Genomic DNA, 12,879 nt, shown 5'->3' with positions numbered 1-12,879 from the left:
AGGATGGTCTTCTCCCACCCAAAAGTTCCATTAGATATAGTTAAGGGTGAGAAAAGGAAAGTATCCATCTTATTAAAGGGGTGGAAATGAGGAGGCAAACAAGTGCACCCAGACAATTTCAACGTTCTTCCCTGTAATAATCTCCCCAAAAGGTGAACTCAAAAACCAGACAGACGGAGCCCAGCTATCATGTCAAAGGAGAATTTCCAAGGTGAAAAATGCAGAAATCTGAACTAAATATTGTGCCAAAGAGGAGGAACAAAACCCACATTCACACTTCTCCCCAGCTCTTAATATTCCCTTTGTCCTCAGCTTCCTCAACTGACCAGACTAGCCCTGGGGCCAAGCCAGCCCTGATCCCACCAGACTCCACTGGCCTTTTGTCTGCCCTTCTCCCCTTCAGCCATTTCACGGGTGCTTCTGTCAGTGATGGATCAGTGTCTGGGAAGAGGTCAGTCAAAGAGCTGCAAGGAGAGCAAGCGCCTGCGTCTCCCCCACAACTTTTGGTGTCAGAATGGAAAACAAAAGCATTTCAAGGACAACTGAGTCCTCCTCAGCCACCCCCCAAATGACCTTCCTGGATTCATGGGGGAATCAGCTGGTCCATGGGGCTTCACCTGCACATTGCATTTTGAGGAGGTGGTGGAACAGGGGCAGGGAGAGACCCCCAAATGAAGAATACACCTCAGCATTGCAGAGATCAAGACATTGGAAATCATTTGCACCTAGAAGAGCTCTTCAGTTTGCTGTGTTTGCATTTCTTTGGTAAACCTTCCCTGCCCCTTTTCTTTGGAAACCTAAACTCTTCATCCTAAATGCTCAGCTGGTGTTTTAGTCACTGCAAAGCTATAAATTTGGGGACTGAAGGACGGTTTTGTTGGAGGAGCAAAATTCTTACTCTGGAGGGGAACATTCTCATTTTCCCTCTCCTGATAGCTACATCACTGGGGTGAAAGGAGACATAATCTCTACATGCAGAGTTCTTGTTGTTATTGTTAGTAATAATATTATTATTATAAGACACACACACCCATAGCATTCTGGACTGTGCATTTTGGAGAACACTTTTCCTTGGAGGAGATCCTTCTCCATGTGCAGTCCTTGCACTAGAGAATACCCATGGCATGGAATAGGAGCCATTGCCACATTCCCAGTAGGGCAATATTTTATATATATATATATATATATATATATATATATATATTTCTAACAATGACATGTTACTGTAGTAAACAGTCTCCTGGATTCTGTGCAAAAACATTCCCAGGCCAGGCAACCATCAGGAAGCAATTCACCAGAATTTACTGTCAATAAATGCTCCTTTATTGTGCGAGCATTAAATCAGCTGTCAAATTATCCCCCAGAGACAGAGATGAGGTCTGAGTGGCCATTAATATCAATGGGGAGGCATTCCCACCAAAACCCAGCCTCTGTTCTGCTGCCAAGGGGAATTCACAATGGCCAAGAGAGAGAGACGGAGTTGGGAAAACATTGCCCAGAGACGAAGTCCGCAACACCTGGAGGACTGAAGTTTAGGGACCACTGAGTTAGAGGACATTGTGCCGCATCCAGAAAGAGGCATACATGCACATAACTGAGAGCTACATGAGCATATAAGCCACTGATGGGGTTTTGGCCTGACATTTTTGTGCCCCATAGCTTGCCATACAGGGGCAGGGGAGGGTCATAGGTTATGGCTTGCACATGATAAAAATGTGGTCAACATGCACATCATGATCTTGATACCATTGCTCTCCTCCTGACATGCTTCTCAGTTGTGTGAGGGGAAACCTTTGACCTTTTAGTAGGAAGGGGGGAATAGGAAGGAGAGGCATTTTTCTAAGACATTCATTGTTGCTGAAGCTGTTTTGTTGCTTACGGCCAGCCTGGAAAACAAAGAAGTTTCCTAAAAGGTGTGTTTTCCCCATGGTCTCACTGCCTGTGGCCAGACCTGTCTGGATCACACAGTGGGGGGCAAAGGAGACCAGGCACTGCATGGAAAAACACAAGTCCAGACAAATAAAGAGCTGCGTCCCTTTGCAGGACACCAGTGGCTGGCGATGGATCCCATTTGCAAGTCAAGGGAGCCACAGGAGAAAGTCATTGACCTTCATAAAGAAAAGTTACGCTCCAAGGGATGTGGAGGCCAAGCATGTCTCCTGCTGTTGGAGGAAAAGAATCACAGGTTTCCATAGGTCTCCATAGACTGTGGATTTATTTAAAAGCATGGAGTTTCTCCCCATAGAAATACCTGCAAGAAAATATCCAGAGCACTTAGAAAACGGGTTAACTACTGAGGGTCCCCCCTGAAGAATTATGGCAATTAGGGTTTTACTTTGAGAGTTCCCATGGTGCCATGGTTTGGACTGGGACTTCGAGGAACCAGGGTTTGAATCCCCCCTCAACCATGGAAGCCCACTGACTGAACCTTGGGCAAGTCACACTCTCTCAGCCTCAGAGGAAAGCAAAAGCAAACCCCCTCTGAATGAACCATGCCAAGAAAATCCCATGATGAGGTTGCCTGAGGGTCACCGTGAGTACAGTAAGCAAGCAAGAGGATAATATTTTAAAATAGCAATTCAATAGCCTTAGCTTTTCTGAGAACTACTCACATGGGAAACCTGGCAGTTGAACAGGTTGCAAAACTAGATTAAATGTGCAGTACAGACAGTGTATGGTCCAAATCAAACACATTCTGTACTCCATCATACTGACACCACTGCATTGCCTGCCAACCACTTTCCTGCATCAGATAATGTGCAAAGTTCAAAATGGGTGCTAAATGCTGGCTTTCCTGTGTAGTAATATCAAGGCCCACTTTGTTGAAAATGGACATTGTAAAACTACTCATTTCAATTTCCTGCTTAGGCAGACATAAGTCCCATACTGAATTCCAGCCTGGCTTATTCAAACTGAAGGAGAAACCCATGACTGGAAGGCTGCTCATCATGGCCATTAGGGTCCCCAGTTTTGCACCCAGGGCCGCATATTGCATGTAGAATAGAATAGAATAGAATCATAGACTTTGAAGAGACCACAAGGGCCATCCAGTCCAACCCCCTGCCATGCATGTATTTAACCCCCCCCCCCCCAATTTTTCCTTTGCCAAATGCAAGGCTGCCCCCTTCTATTACTGCCACTTCAGCCGACTAATCCATCCTTGAGGGAAAGGATCCTCTTTCGCGTCTGCTGCCTCCCTCCCTCCCTGCGCTGCTCCTGCGTTCGCTCAGGGCCCTCTTCAAGCGGCATTCAGAGTGTAATTATGCCATTAATTATTTTTGTTCTCTTTTACAGGTTCAGCCAGAGGAGGCCTCGGCGCTGAAATTTGCATGAGGATACTTCAGTGGGCTGGGAAATTAGGGTTTTGTCACGGTGTTATTAGAACAACAGGAAAGCGACGCTGTTCCAGAGTCCTGACTCCCTGCACTCTGCATCCCAGATTAATTATCAAGTGGCTGAAATAGACGACGGTAAATGCTGGAGGTCTTGTTCATAAAGGTATTGTTGTAAAGGGAGCCAGTGCGGTGCAGTGGATGGAGTGCTGGTCTAGGAGGCTGGGAGACCTGGGTTCAAATCTCTGCTCAGCCACAGAAACCTAACTGGGTGGCCTTATGCAAGTCACACTCTCTCAGCTGCAGAGGAAGAGCATAGTAGCAAATCCCCTCTGAAGCAATCTGGCCAAGAAAACCAGCATAGTGTAGTAGGTTGAGTACTGGATTGGGACTCCAGGAGACCTGGGTTTGAAATCCACCTCACTGGGTGACCTTATGGAAGTCGCATATTCTCTCAGCCTAAGAGGAAAGCAATGGCCAACCTCCTCCAAAGACACTGGGCCAATTTTTAAAAAAATCAAAACCCTAATATAATGCAATATGCACACTGCACATGTGCACATGTGCACAGAAGAAGGTTGCAACCTCCAAACTGGCCCTAACTAAGCCTTGCACTCAGGGATATAGAAAATTTTAGAGCAAGAAAAGAGCATCACAACCCTTGCTTACTTCCTAAATTCAGATTATAATCCAAGACAGTGAAGAATCCCCATTCCTCTTTTGAACAATTCCTCACAGACTCCTTGCAACCTGCCATGTTTTGGGGCAATGCTTCCCTGAGCAATGCCAGGAGGAAAAAAGAAAATGGCACAGGAATCAGCCAAAATAGGTCCCTATTTGTGAGGAATTGGCTTGGCTAACTTCCAGCCCGGTCCAAGAGGAGTCATTAGGAGCATGACCGTGAGCACCGTCCATCAGCATCAGCCTTCTTCCTAAAATCTGGGGAGAAGATGGTGCCTTGGAGAGAGTTGTCCTCATGCGCAGAGAAACGCTGCTGTTGCAATGACACTTGCTCAGCTGGGAAGCAGGAGCCATTTACAGTCTGTCTGGGGGCAGGCTGCCTTTTGAAAATAAAACTGCATTTCCAAATAAATGAAATTGTCCCTCGCACACCTGGTCCTCTCTTCCACAGACCGTCCGCAGCACCGCCAGGCAATAAAAGATGCAAGTGCAGATCACTGCATGGAAACAGTGCCTCGGGGACTTAGGTCCGTAAGCGGAGGCTTAACTCCTTAAGAGACGGTTTTCTCTTGGCACTTTTTTGCCATTCACTCAGACTGACTCCATTTCAAGTATCGGTGACAACAACAGAGACTCTGTGCCCTTGTCCTACCAAGGCTCCTTCTGTTATCTGGAAGATAAGATGGATGTTTCTCTTGATGGCCTTTCCAAGATGGCAGCAGTGCTGGAGATAACACACGCAGCTATTGATAAAAGCGGCACCTTGGATCCTCTTTGCTCATCTCCAAGTGTCACCAATAACTACCTTGCCAGATAGCTAGGCAGAAGGATAATGGATAGAAGTCACCCGATGATCTACAGTCCCTGGAAGAATATAAATCTAAATAACCAGCATAAAGATCTATTAGAAACATTCTAGCAATGTTCTACCAATGACCATTCATTCGTCATAGCTTCCATCATTATTTCCAAAATTTCTTTTTCTTGACCCCAGCTGTGCCTAGCATTCTGTGTTCTAATTGTTTATTGGTTGTGGTCCTAAAACCCTATAAGAGGAGAAGGAGCAGAAGGGTTCTTGCTAGCCAAACTGAGGCTTATTGGTTGCACAAAGGCAGGGCATATCTACTGAAAACCAGAGGATGAGCAAAAGCGAGAAGAGGTGACCCCATCAGATGGCTGCGCAAGGGGTCTGACTTACGTGATCAATCAGCTCCTTCATCATGCCATTCCACTGTCCTTTCTCGTCCTGCGCACCGTATTTCCCGTCCTCCACCAGCCGGATCTCATAGGAGAAGCCAAGGATCCGGGCAACTTCGGCCAAGAGATCAATGCAGAACCCTTCGAAGCGCTTGTTCCCCGAAAGGACGGTGTCTGACTTGGTGAACATGACGAAGGGCTCTTCCTACGCAGCCAGGAGAGGAAAAGAATGAGAAAGAAGGTGGCAATAAAAATCTGCACCATAAATCCCCTGCCCCACAGCACATCCCTCCCAGCCCCACAGATGGTATGTGGCTACTTCCTTACTTCCTGGCGCAAAATGACTGCAGGCCAGGTTGGCGATGGGTGCCATTCCACCTCCCATTTGTAATTTAATTTGCAAAGTGCTTTACAATCCTGGCTGGCCACAATCCAAGACAAAGTTCAACTCGCTGGCCTAAATCCAACAGTTAGTCTCAATTAGAGTGGCCCACTGAATCAATACTGTCGTGATATGTGGGGACACTTGCATAGGCCTGGATCCTATTGTTAGTCTCATTGAATGCAGACCTATTGGAGTGATGGGATTTACCTATGTGTGGATTTGTCATTCAGTAGCTGATTCGGTAGGGTTAAGCCATTATATGATTCGGACCATACACTCAGTTGATTCAATGTGTTTACTCTCACTGGCACTAGGAATTGGATCTAGGCCACTGAGACCAGTTACTGAAGTCAATGGGTCTCTCTAGAGTGTACTTAACTCTTTATATTGGACCGTTGCCTTCATGAGTAACTCTGTGAGGCACATGATGTGATCATGAATGCATCTACACTGTATAGTGCCATTTCACACCATTTTAACTGCCATGGCTCCATCCTACAGAATCCAGGGTACTGCAATTTGGTGAAACACCAGCATTCTTCAGCAAAGAAGGCTAGAGATCTTGCAAAACTACAAATCCCAGGATTTCATGGGACGGTGCTACTGATGGTGGGTCTGCCCACATGTCTGGTTCTTGTCTCACTGTGCCAAAGGGAATGAGCAATAGCTGTTTCTGAAATCTCAAGAAATCAAGTGCGGCATGGAAGACGCCAACAAATTGTTATGCCCATCCAAGGAGGCACAACGGCAGGACTGCAATCCTGGCAGAACCACTGACTCAATTGTTGAAAGGTGAATCAACACTTATGTAAATCCAACGGAGACAATGCTTCTATTCTACTTATGCCTACTAATAGGGTTTATGCTCAGGTGAAATGGTTGCATTTATGGAATTGTATAATCATGAATGCATCTGTTTGACAAAAAAAAAGTACAGTCAGTTACTCTGTATCCATAAATTCTTAATCCACAAATTCAAGCATTCACAGATTGAAAATATTTTATATAAGGGATTCCATTTTGCTGTGCCCTTGTATATAATGGGACTTGAGCATCCACGGATTTTGATATCCATGGGGGATCCTGGAACCAAATCCCAGCGGATACCAAGGGCCCACTGTACGTTGGATTAACTGGACTCAACAATGTGTTGGTTCACCCTTCAACCATTTTTTCAATGGGTTTCCTTTTGTTGAGATGAACCCATCCATGTAAAGGAGGTTACACGGGTGTAGGATGCCAAGAGGACTCTGGACACGGTGTTAAAGGTGTGAGATCCATCCACTCAACAAGGGTAAAGAGACACTTGTGATGTGTATAGTTAGTGGAGCACGGAACAAGGTTAAGAGGCACCTGAAGACCGGGTCTTCAAGAGCCATATTTATGAAAGAAGCCACGGAGGAGCCATCCAGAGCAGAGCCCTCCTCATCCCATTAACCTCTGGAGGCACCAGAGGGAAGGCCTCCATCTTGAACAGCATCCTCCTCCTCCTCGCATGGACGCTCCGCTCGGCACAGCACTATTCCTGGAGGCCTAAAACATTTCCGAGGGGGTAATTTCTGAACTCTGCAAGGCATTTATCCATGGGCTGTTTCACAATTTATTACTGGAAATGGCCAGACATTCAATTCGCAAGCTCTCAGGGCTCGCTAATCGATTTCTCAGCGAAGGCGCCCTCAGTTTCAGGATCTTCACAGCTCTCCTGTGGATCGAGGAGAGCGAAGCAGTCTGTTGGGGGCAACAACCGCGGGAAGACGACAAGTTGCTGCGATGTGAGCAGAAGAGTGTGAAGAGAAGGAGGGAGGAAGAGGGTCCGGCCAGCCTTCGCCTCCCTTTCTTCTCCTCTGCTTCCAGGTTTTTAATGGTTCTCGCTTTAAGAGAAGCATGAAAGGAAGCAAGAAAGGATGCAAAAGAGCTGTGGGTTATTTTCTTTCTTTTTCTTTTAGGTGATGCCCTGCTTGAAAACTGAATTATTATCGAACCTAGGAAAACAGCAGTAGGTTCATCTTAACAAAAGGAAACCCACTGAAAAAATGGTTAAATGGTGAGCCAACATATCATTAAACCCAATTAATCCAATGGCTCTGCTCTAGTTAGGATTAGAAATAGGATTTAAGTCATTGTGTGGGGTTTTCTTAACATAAAATACAATTTCTCTCTCTGTGTGTGTGCATAAAACTCACTTCAAGTCCCAAAATGTGAGAAATTATTGGAAAATGTACTAAAAAATACTTTTGTGTTTTCACATTTTGGAATCATTCCATTTTCTTTGCATGAAGGAACAAAACAAGCAGAGATTTGCATGCCAGCTCCAGACTGTCCTGTTCCCAGGAGGAGATATTGGGGGAGTGTGTAGATGTTTGAATGAAAAATGGCAGGTCAAGGAGTGCATCCACACTGTAGAAATAATACAGTTTGGCATGACGTTGACTGCCACGGCTCCATCCTACAGAATACTGGGACTTGTAGTCTGGTGAGGCACACACACTCCTTTGCAGAGGAGGCTAAAGACCTTGTAAAACTATAAATCCAATGATTCCACAGGATGGAGCTATAACACTTAAAGTGGTGTCAAACTGCATCATTCCTACAGTGTAGATGCACCCACGGTTTCTCGTTCTCATTGGGAAAAGGCTTCCCAACATGTCCATGTTGCTTACTGTGTTATCCCACTCTTTTGGGTTGACCAAATGGCCATGTTCTCCCCATGAAGGCCAAGCTAGAACAGTTCTAGCCCCAAAGGATTGGTGCCTGACCCTTTCCCATCTAAAGTGATCAGCAAGGGGTTGATCTGGGAGGCAAAGCCCAAGAATATCTGTTTCTCTGGCTGCATCTGCACTGTGGAATTAATGCAATTTGACACCGCTTTAACTGCCATGGCTCCACTCTATCTAATACTGGGGGTTGTAGTTTGTTGTGGTACCAGAGCTCTCTCTGACAGAGAAGGCTAAATGTGTCACAAAGCTGCAAACCCCGGAATTACAGAACATTGTTGAGCCATGGCAGTTTAAGCGGTGTCAAACTGGATTACTTCTGCAGTGCAGATTCAGCCTCTGTGTGTAATGTTTCTTTTCTGCCTTGCTGCAAGCAGACGTACATCCAACGCGGCATCCTTTGCTACCTCATTTTGCTGTCAGGATAAATTGCCCTACTGAACATAAGCTATCAAAACAGTGTTCAAGACACACATTGGTTTCCAAGCAGAAAACCAGGGGAAGCATCAACCTCAGAAATGCAAAGAGCAAGTAGGAAACATTAGGGCAGAGCACACAGCCGGCCACCACCTACTAGGACTGTGGTGACAATCAAGGACCGGTTGGTCAGGGAATCGGTCACGTTGGGCCCTTGCCTTCGGGAGACTTCGGTGATGTTCAGTCCTTCTGATGGGCTCCACACTCCCACCTGCCATGGAGGAAATGCAAGAAAGGATGAGCAAAAGGATTCTTAGGACCAGATCAAGAGGCTCTTTAGGAAGAAAGATGGTCAAGTATTCTGAAAGACACCGGCCCTAAGAACCAGCTAATAATTAATATTCCACCTTCATCACGACAGGGGACTCAAAGGAGGCTTACACCATTAACATCTTGGCTCATAACTCGGCATGATCAAGGCAAGTTGCATCTTCTATGTAAGCCACAAAAACAACTCAAAAGCACCAGGGGTGTGTTACAACAACCTTTCTGTAACCCAGGTTCTCTCTTGGTGTGATACAGTATTATTATTATTATTATTATTATTATTATTATTATTATTATGTTTTATTTATATAGCACTGTAGATTTACAAAGAGCTCCCACTGCCATCAGATAGTATAACCAATGGTCAAGGATGATTGGGATTGTAGTCCAACTATCTGGAAGGAGATGGCTTGGGAAAAGTGGAGTTCATATGTAAAATAGATTAGCTGGGCCTTATGAATGAAGAAACAATGCATAAGAAAATTAATCCGAAGAGGAGGAATTCAGAGTTGACGTCATTTCAAGCACATCCTCCGAAAAGCCAATTCACACTCTTGGTTGCGTGGTTTTATGACAGCACTGTTGGTTGTTTTTGCTACAGATTAAGCTGTTAGGGCTTCTGTTAGGCGTATACCTGCAAATAGGAAAATGAGATCTGTTGTATGTTGGAAGCACATCCCATGTGTAGGAATGAATGAGAAGGCCAAAACGTGCCCCAGACGTTTAAGGTTGCATCTCACATTGACAATGTCTGACCAGAATGGAAGTGAGGGACTGTCCCCATTTCTCAAAGGCCACAGTATGCAAACCCAGGAGATCTGCATGTCATGAGTCCCTTTCTTTAAGATTATGTTTAGCCATAAATTGGGGAAAATAACCCAATTGCACCGCCACCTGTTTGGGTTGCAGCCAGAGCCAAAGGGGATGAAGGACACCATGCCACCCTTTTGCCAGCCAGGCTTGGGCAGCGCCAGCCTCCTCCTCTTCTCTTCTCTCTCCTTTCAGGGTTCTCTGTGATAAGAGATTATCCATGGGAAGCAAACAACAAACCACCATCTCCACTCCAGCAAAATGGGAAGACGATGTGGCAAAAGAAAGAGAGAGAAAACCAGCCCTGCATGAGACCCGAAAAGCCTGATCACATCTCACCACTCTTTTGCGGCGGTGGTGGCTGTTGCTGTTGTTGTTTTCAACTCCCCCAGTGCCATTCCCCCGCAAAACCCACGGCTGACACAACCATCCTTGTTGGATAACACAGGATTTGTAATTACACATGGTTAATACCGCCGTAATCCACGAACTTGCGGGAGGCAAGGGGAGATCAGAAAGCTCCGTCGCTTAAACCCCCGGCGAATGTAAGCTATTAAACATAATGCAAAAGTACATATCGGGATTTGCTCCCGGTTTGGGCATGCCGTTAATTCAGATTATCTATTGACAGGAATTTAATGTCCCGGCTCTGGAGAGATTTGACACGGACACTTTAAAGCCTCTCTTGAGCTAACAAAAGAGCTTAAACACACACTCTTGAGAGAAAGAGAGAGCGAAAGAGAGAGAAAGAGAGAGATAGCTTCTCCATGCAGGTAGCTAAGAATTTGCTGGAAAGGATGGAAATGAATGCCACTGCGCTTGTTATTCCTCTGGAAGACGCACAAAGCCCTTTTTATGTTGTGTGTTGGAGGCCCTTTTTATGTTGCGTGTTGGACAAAATTGATCAAAATTGCATATACAAGGAAGATAACTGCCCACAATAATTACCCCTCTTTCTCTTTGTATTCTTCTTTCAGTAAACTGTCAGTGGGGAAAATGCATGATTTATCTTTTCCCAATCCAGTCAACCTGTTAAGCAAGATGCTGATATTTTAGATTAGGTTCTATGTTCATTGTGCCATGGTTTTATTTCAATGAAGGTTTTATATAGGAACAATATCGCCAATTAGTTTATATAATGAAATGGGAGTATAGGAAAGAGATATAAACATTCTGCCATTCTGTCATCTCCTCTGGGAAGTCTGGGGCAAATCTTAGACAGTTTGTATCCAGAAATAATCCAGTTTGACACCAGTTTAACTGCCATGGCTCAATGCTATAGAATTATGGAATTTGCAGTTTTGTGAGACATTTAGGCTTCTCTGTCTGAGATCTCTGGTGCTGGAACAAACTACAGTTCCCATAATTTCATAGCATGGAGCCACAGCAGTTAAAATGGTGCCAAACTGGATTATTCCCAGACATGACAGAGTTGAAGCGGGATGGATCTTCTTAGCAGTTTTATTCACTGTTGGAGATTTGCAAGGTCAGCTACACATGGGCTCACAATCTCCCTCAAGTTTTGCAAAGGAAGAAGTAGGAGGTAACAAGCAAGATGAGGACGGCCAAAAAGACAAACAAAAGGATATCAGAGCCCAAACTCTCCCCAGAAGCCAGGATGACTGAGCTCAGGCTGTCATATTTTTGACATATAAGAAGACACAACTCACTAGAAAAAACTATTATTCTTGGAAGGTAAAATGCAAAACAGGTAAAGCAGAAGACCACTTTCTAGATGGATGGACTCCATCAAAGAAGCCACAGCCCTGAGTCTGGAAGAGCTGAGCAAAGTGGTTGACAAGAGGGAGACTTGGAGGTCTCCCATTCAGAGGGTCGCCATTAGTCAACATCAAATAGGCAGCAATGAAGAACAACAAGCAGCCCTCTATCCCTTACTGACCTTTTCAAGCCCATCTTCCTTGAGACTGACGATGTCCAAGTCAAAGTCAGTCCTGAGGCCGCTGGTTTTGTTGAAGACGATGCGTCCGGTCAATCCTTCCCATTGGGCCTGGAGGGAGAAGAGGAGAAGTGGCAGTAAGGAGACACACAGAAAGAGGGCTGGCAACCAAAGGCGACAAAGGAGCCATCCTTCAAGCCCACAAATCACTGTTTGCTCCAAGTAGTACAATGCTTCATTTTAATTACTCTGCACAGCGCCACTCTGTCCCCAAAGAATATGATTAATGCATCATAAGCCTCCCTTGTTGCTCCCCATGTGTAGACTGGAGGGTCCCATAAATCCCAAAGCGCCCTGAGCCCCTGATTTATGTTCATGTGCCTTCTGGACTCAGCATGGAAAGGAATTCACCAAATGGTCACTAAGGCCCGGTCACTGGCCAGTCTGACCTGGAGGGCAGAAGGAAAGGGGTCCCTCCCCAAGCAATGCAGGGGGTCAGCAACCAGCACCTGCCCAGTCCAGGCAAGACTCTAATGTCCAGCTGGAAACATTTTGGGAAGATAAAATGGGCAGCAGGAAACTATTGCTTTGGATCTAAATGTGTTGCCAGAGACATTTAGGGGTGTAAATCTTGGGTGGTGAAAAAGACCAGAAGAAAGGCCAGTTTGCAAAGGTGGGAGTGGGCTTTGGGTATTTTCCATTTGCCTTTAGCAACTCAGCAATTCTTCCGCTCGAAGCCGAGGGTTTGGGAGGACTGCTGCACAACACCAGCAGCAACAGCAGCACAGGTTGCTGCCTCCGCAGTGGGATTGTTGGCTTCTTGTGCAGAGAAATGCCTTCTGTTTGCAGCCTCCCAAAGGAGCAATGCTGCCTCTTTATGCTCTCTGCTTCTGGTGGCAGATTTTGCAAATGAGCAACTGGTTGGAAACATTGGGAAGCAACAACCCTGGGAATAGAAAAGGGAGCTCGGTTGGAAAGAAGAGGCATCTGCAAAGGTACAGCAACCCTGCTGCAGTTTCGACAACGCGCCCTGCCTCCCTTTTTCCTTGCTGTGTTGCCCCACAGAAGGAGCCAGTCCTATTGATTCCATGGGTCTCCTTGAGTCAGGAGTAAAAAGAT

The 12,879-nt window shown here is 45.7% G+C and overlaps 1 protein-coding gene across 1 annotated transcript in view; it reads right to left on the bottom strand.

Annotated features, from left to right (window-relative positions):
• The window catches only part of GRIK3 (glutamate ionotropic receptor kainate type subunit 3), a 137,271-nt gene that overhangs the window by 20,215 nt on the left and 104,177 nt on the right, over window positions 1–12,879 (bottom strand). Inside the window, exons 8-10 of the mRNA XM_089479203.1 lie at window positions 11,764–11,871; window positions 8,884–8,997; window positions 5,212–5,415 (exon numbers count right to left, since the gene is read on the bottom strand). Coding sequence (XP_089335329.1) covers window positions 5,212–5,415; window positions 8,884–8,997; window positions 11,764–11,871 — 426 coding nt within the window. The remainder of the gene's footprint in view (window positions 1–5,211; window positions 5,416–8,883; window positions 8,998–11,763; window positions 11,872–12,879) is intronic.

This window comes from Sceloporus occidentalis, unplaced genomic scaffold, assembly GCF_023333645.1.
Source record: "Sceloporus occidentalis isolate IW3139 unplaced genomic scaffold, rSceOcc1.0.p SCAF_13, whole genome shotgun sequence".
Lineage (NCBI taxonomy): Eukaryota > Metazoa > Chordata > Lepidosauria > Squamata > Phrynosomatidae > Sceloporus > Sceloporus occidentalis.
The sequence above is the reverse complement of the archived record's forward strand: the minus strand, read 5'-3'. Positions and strand labels throughout refer to the sequence as shown.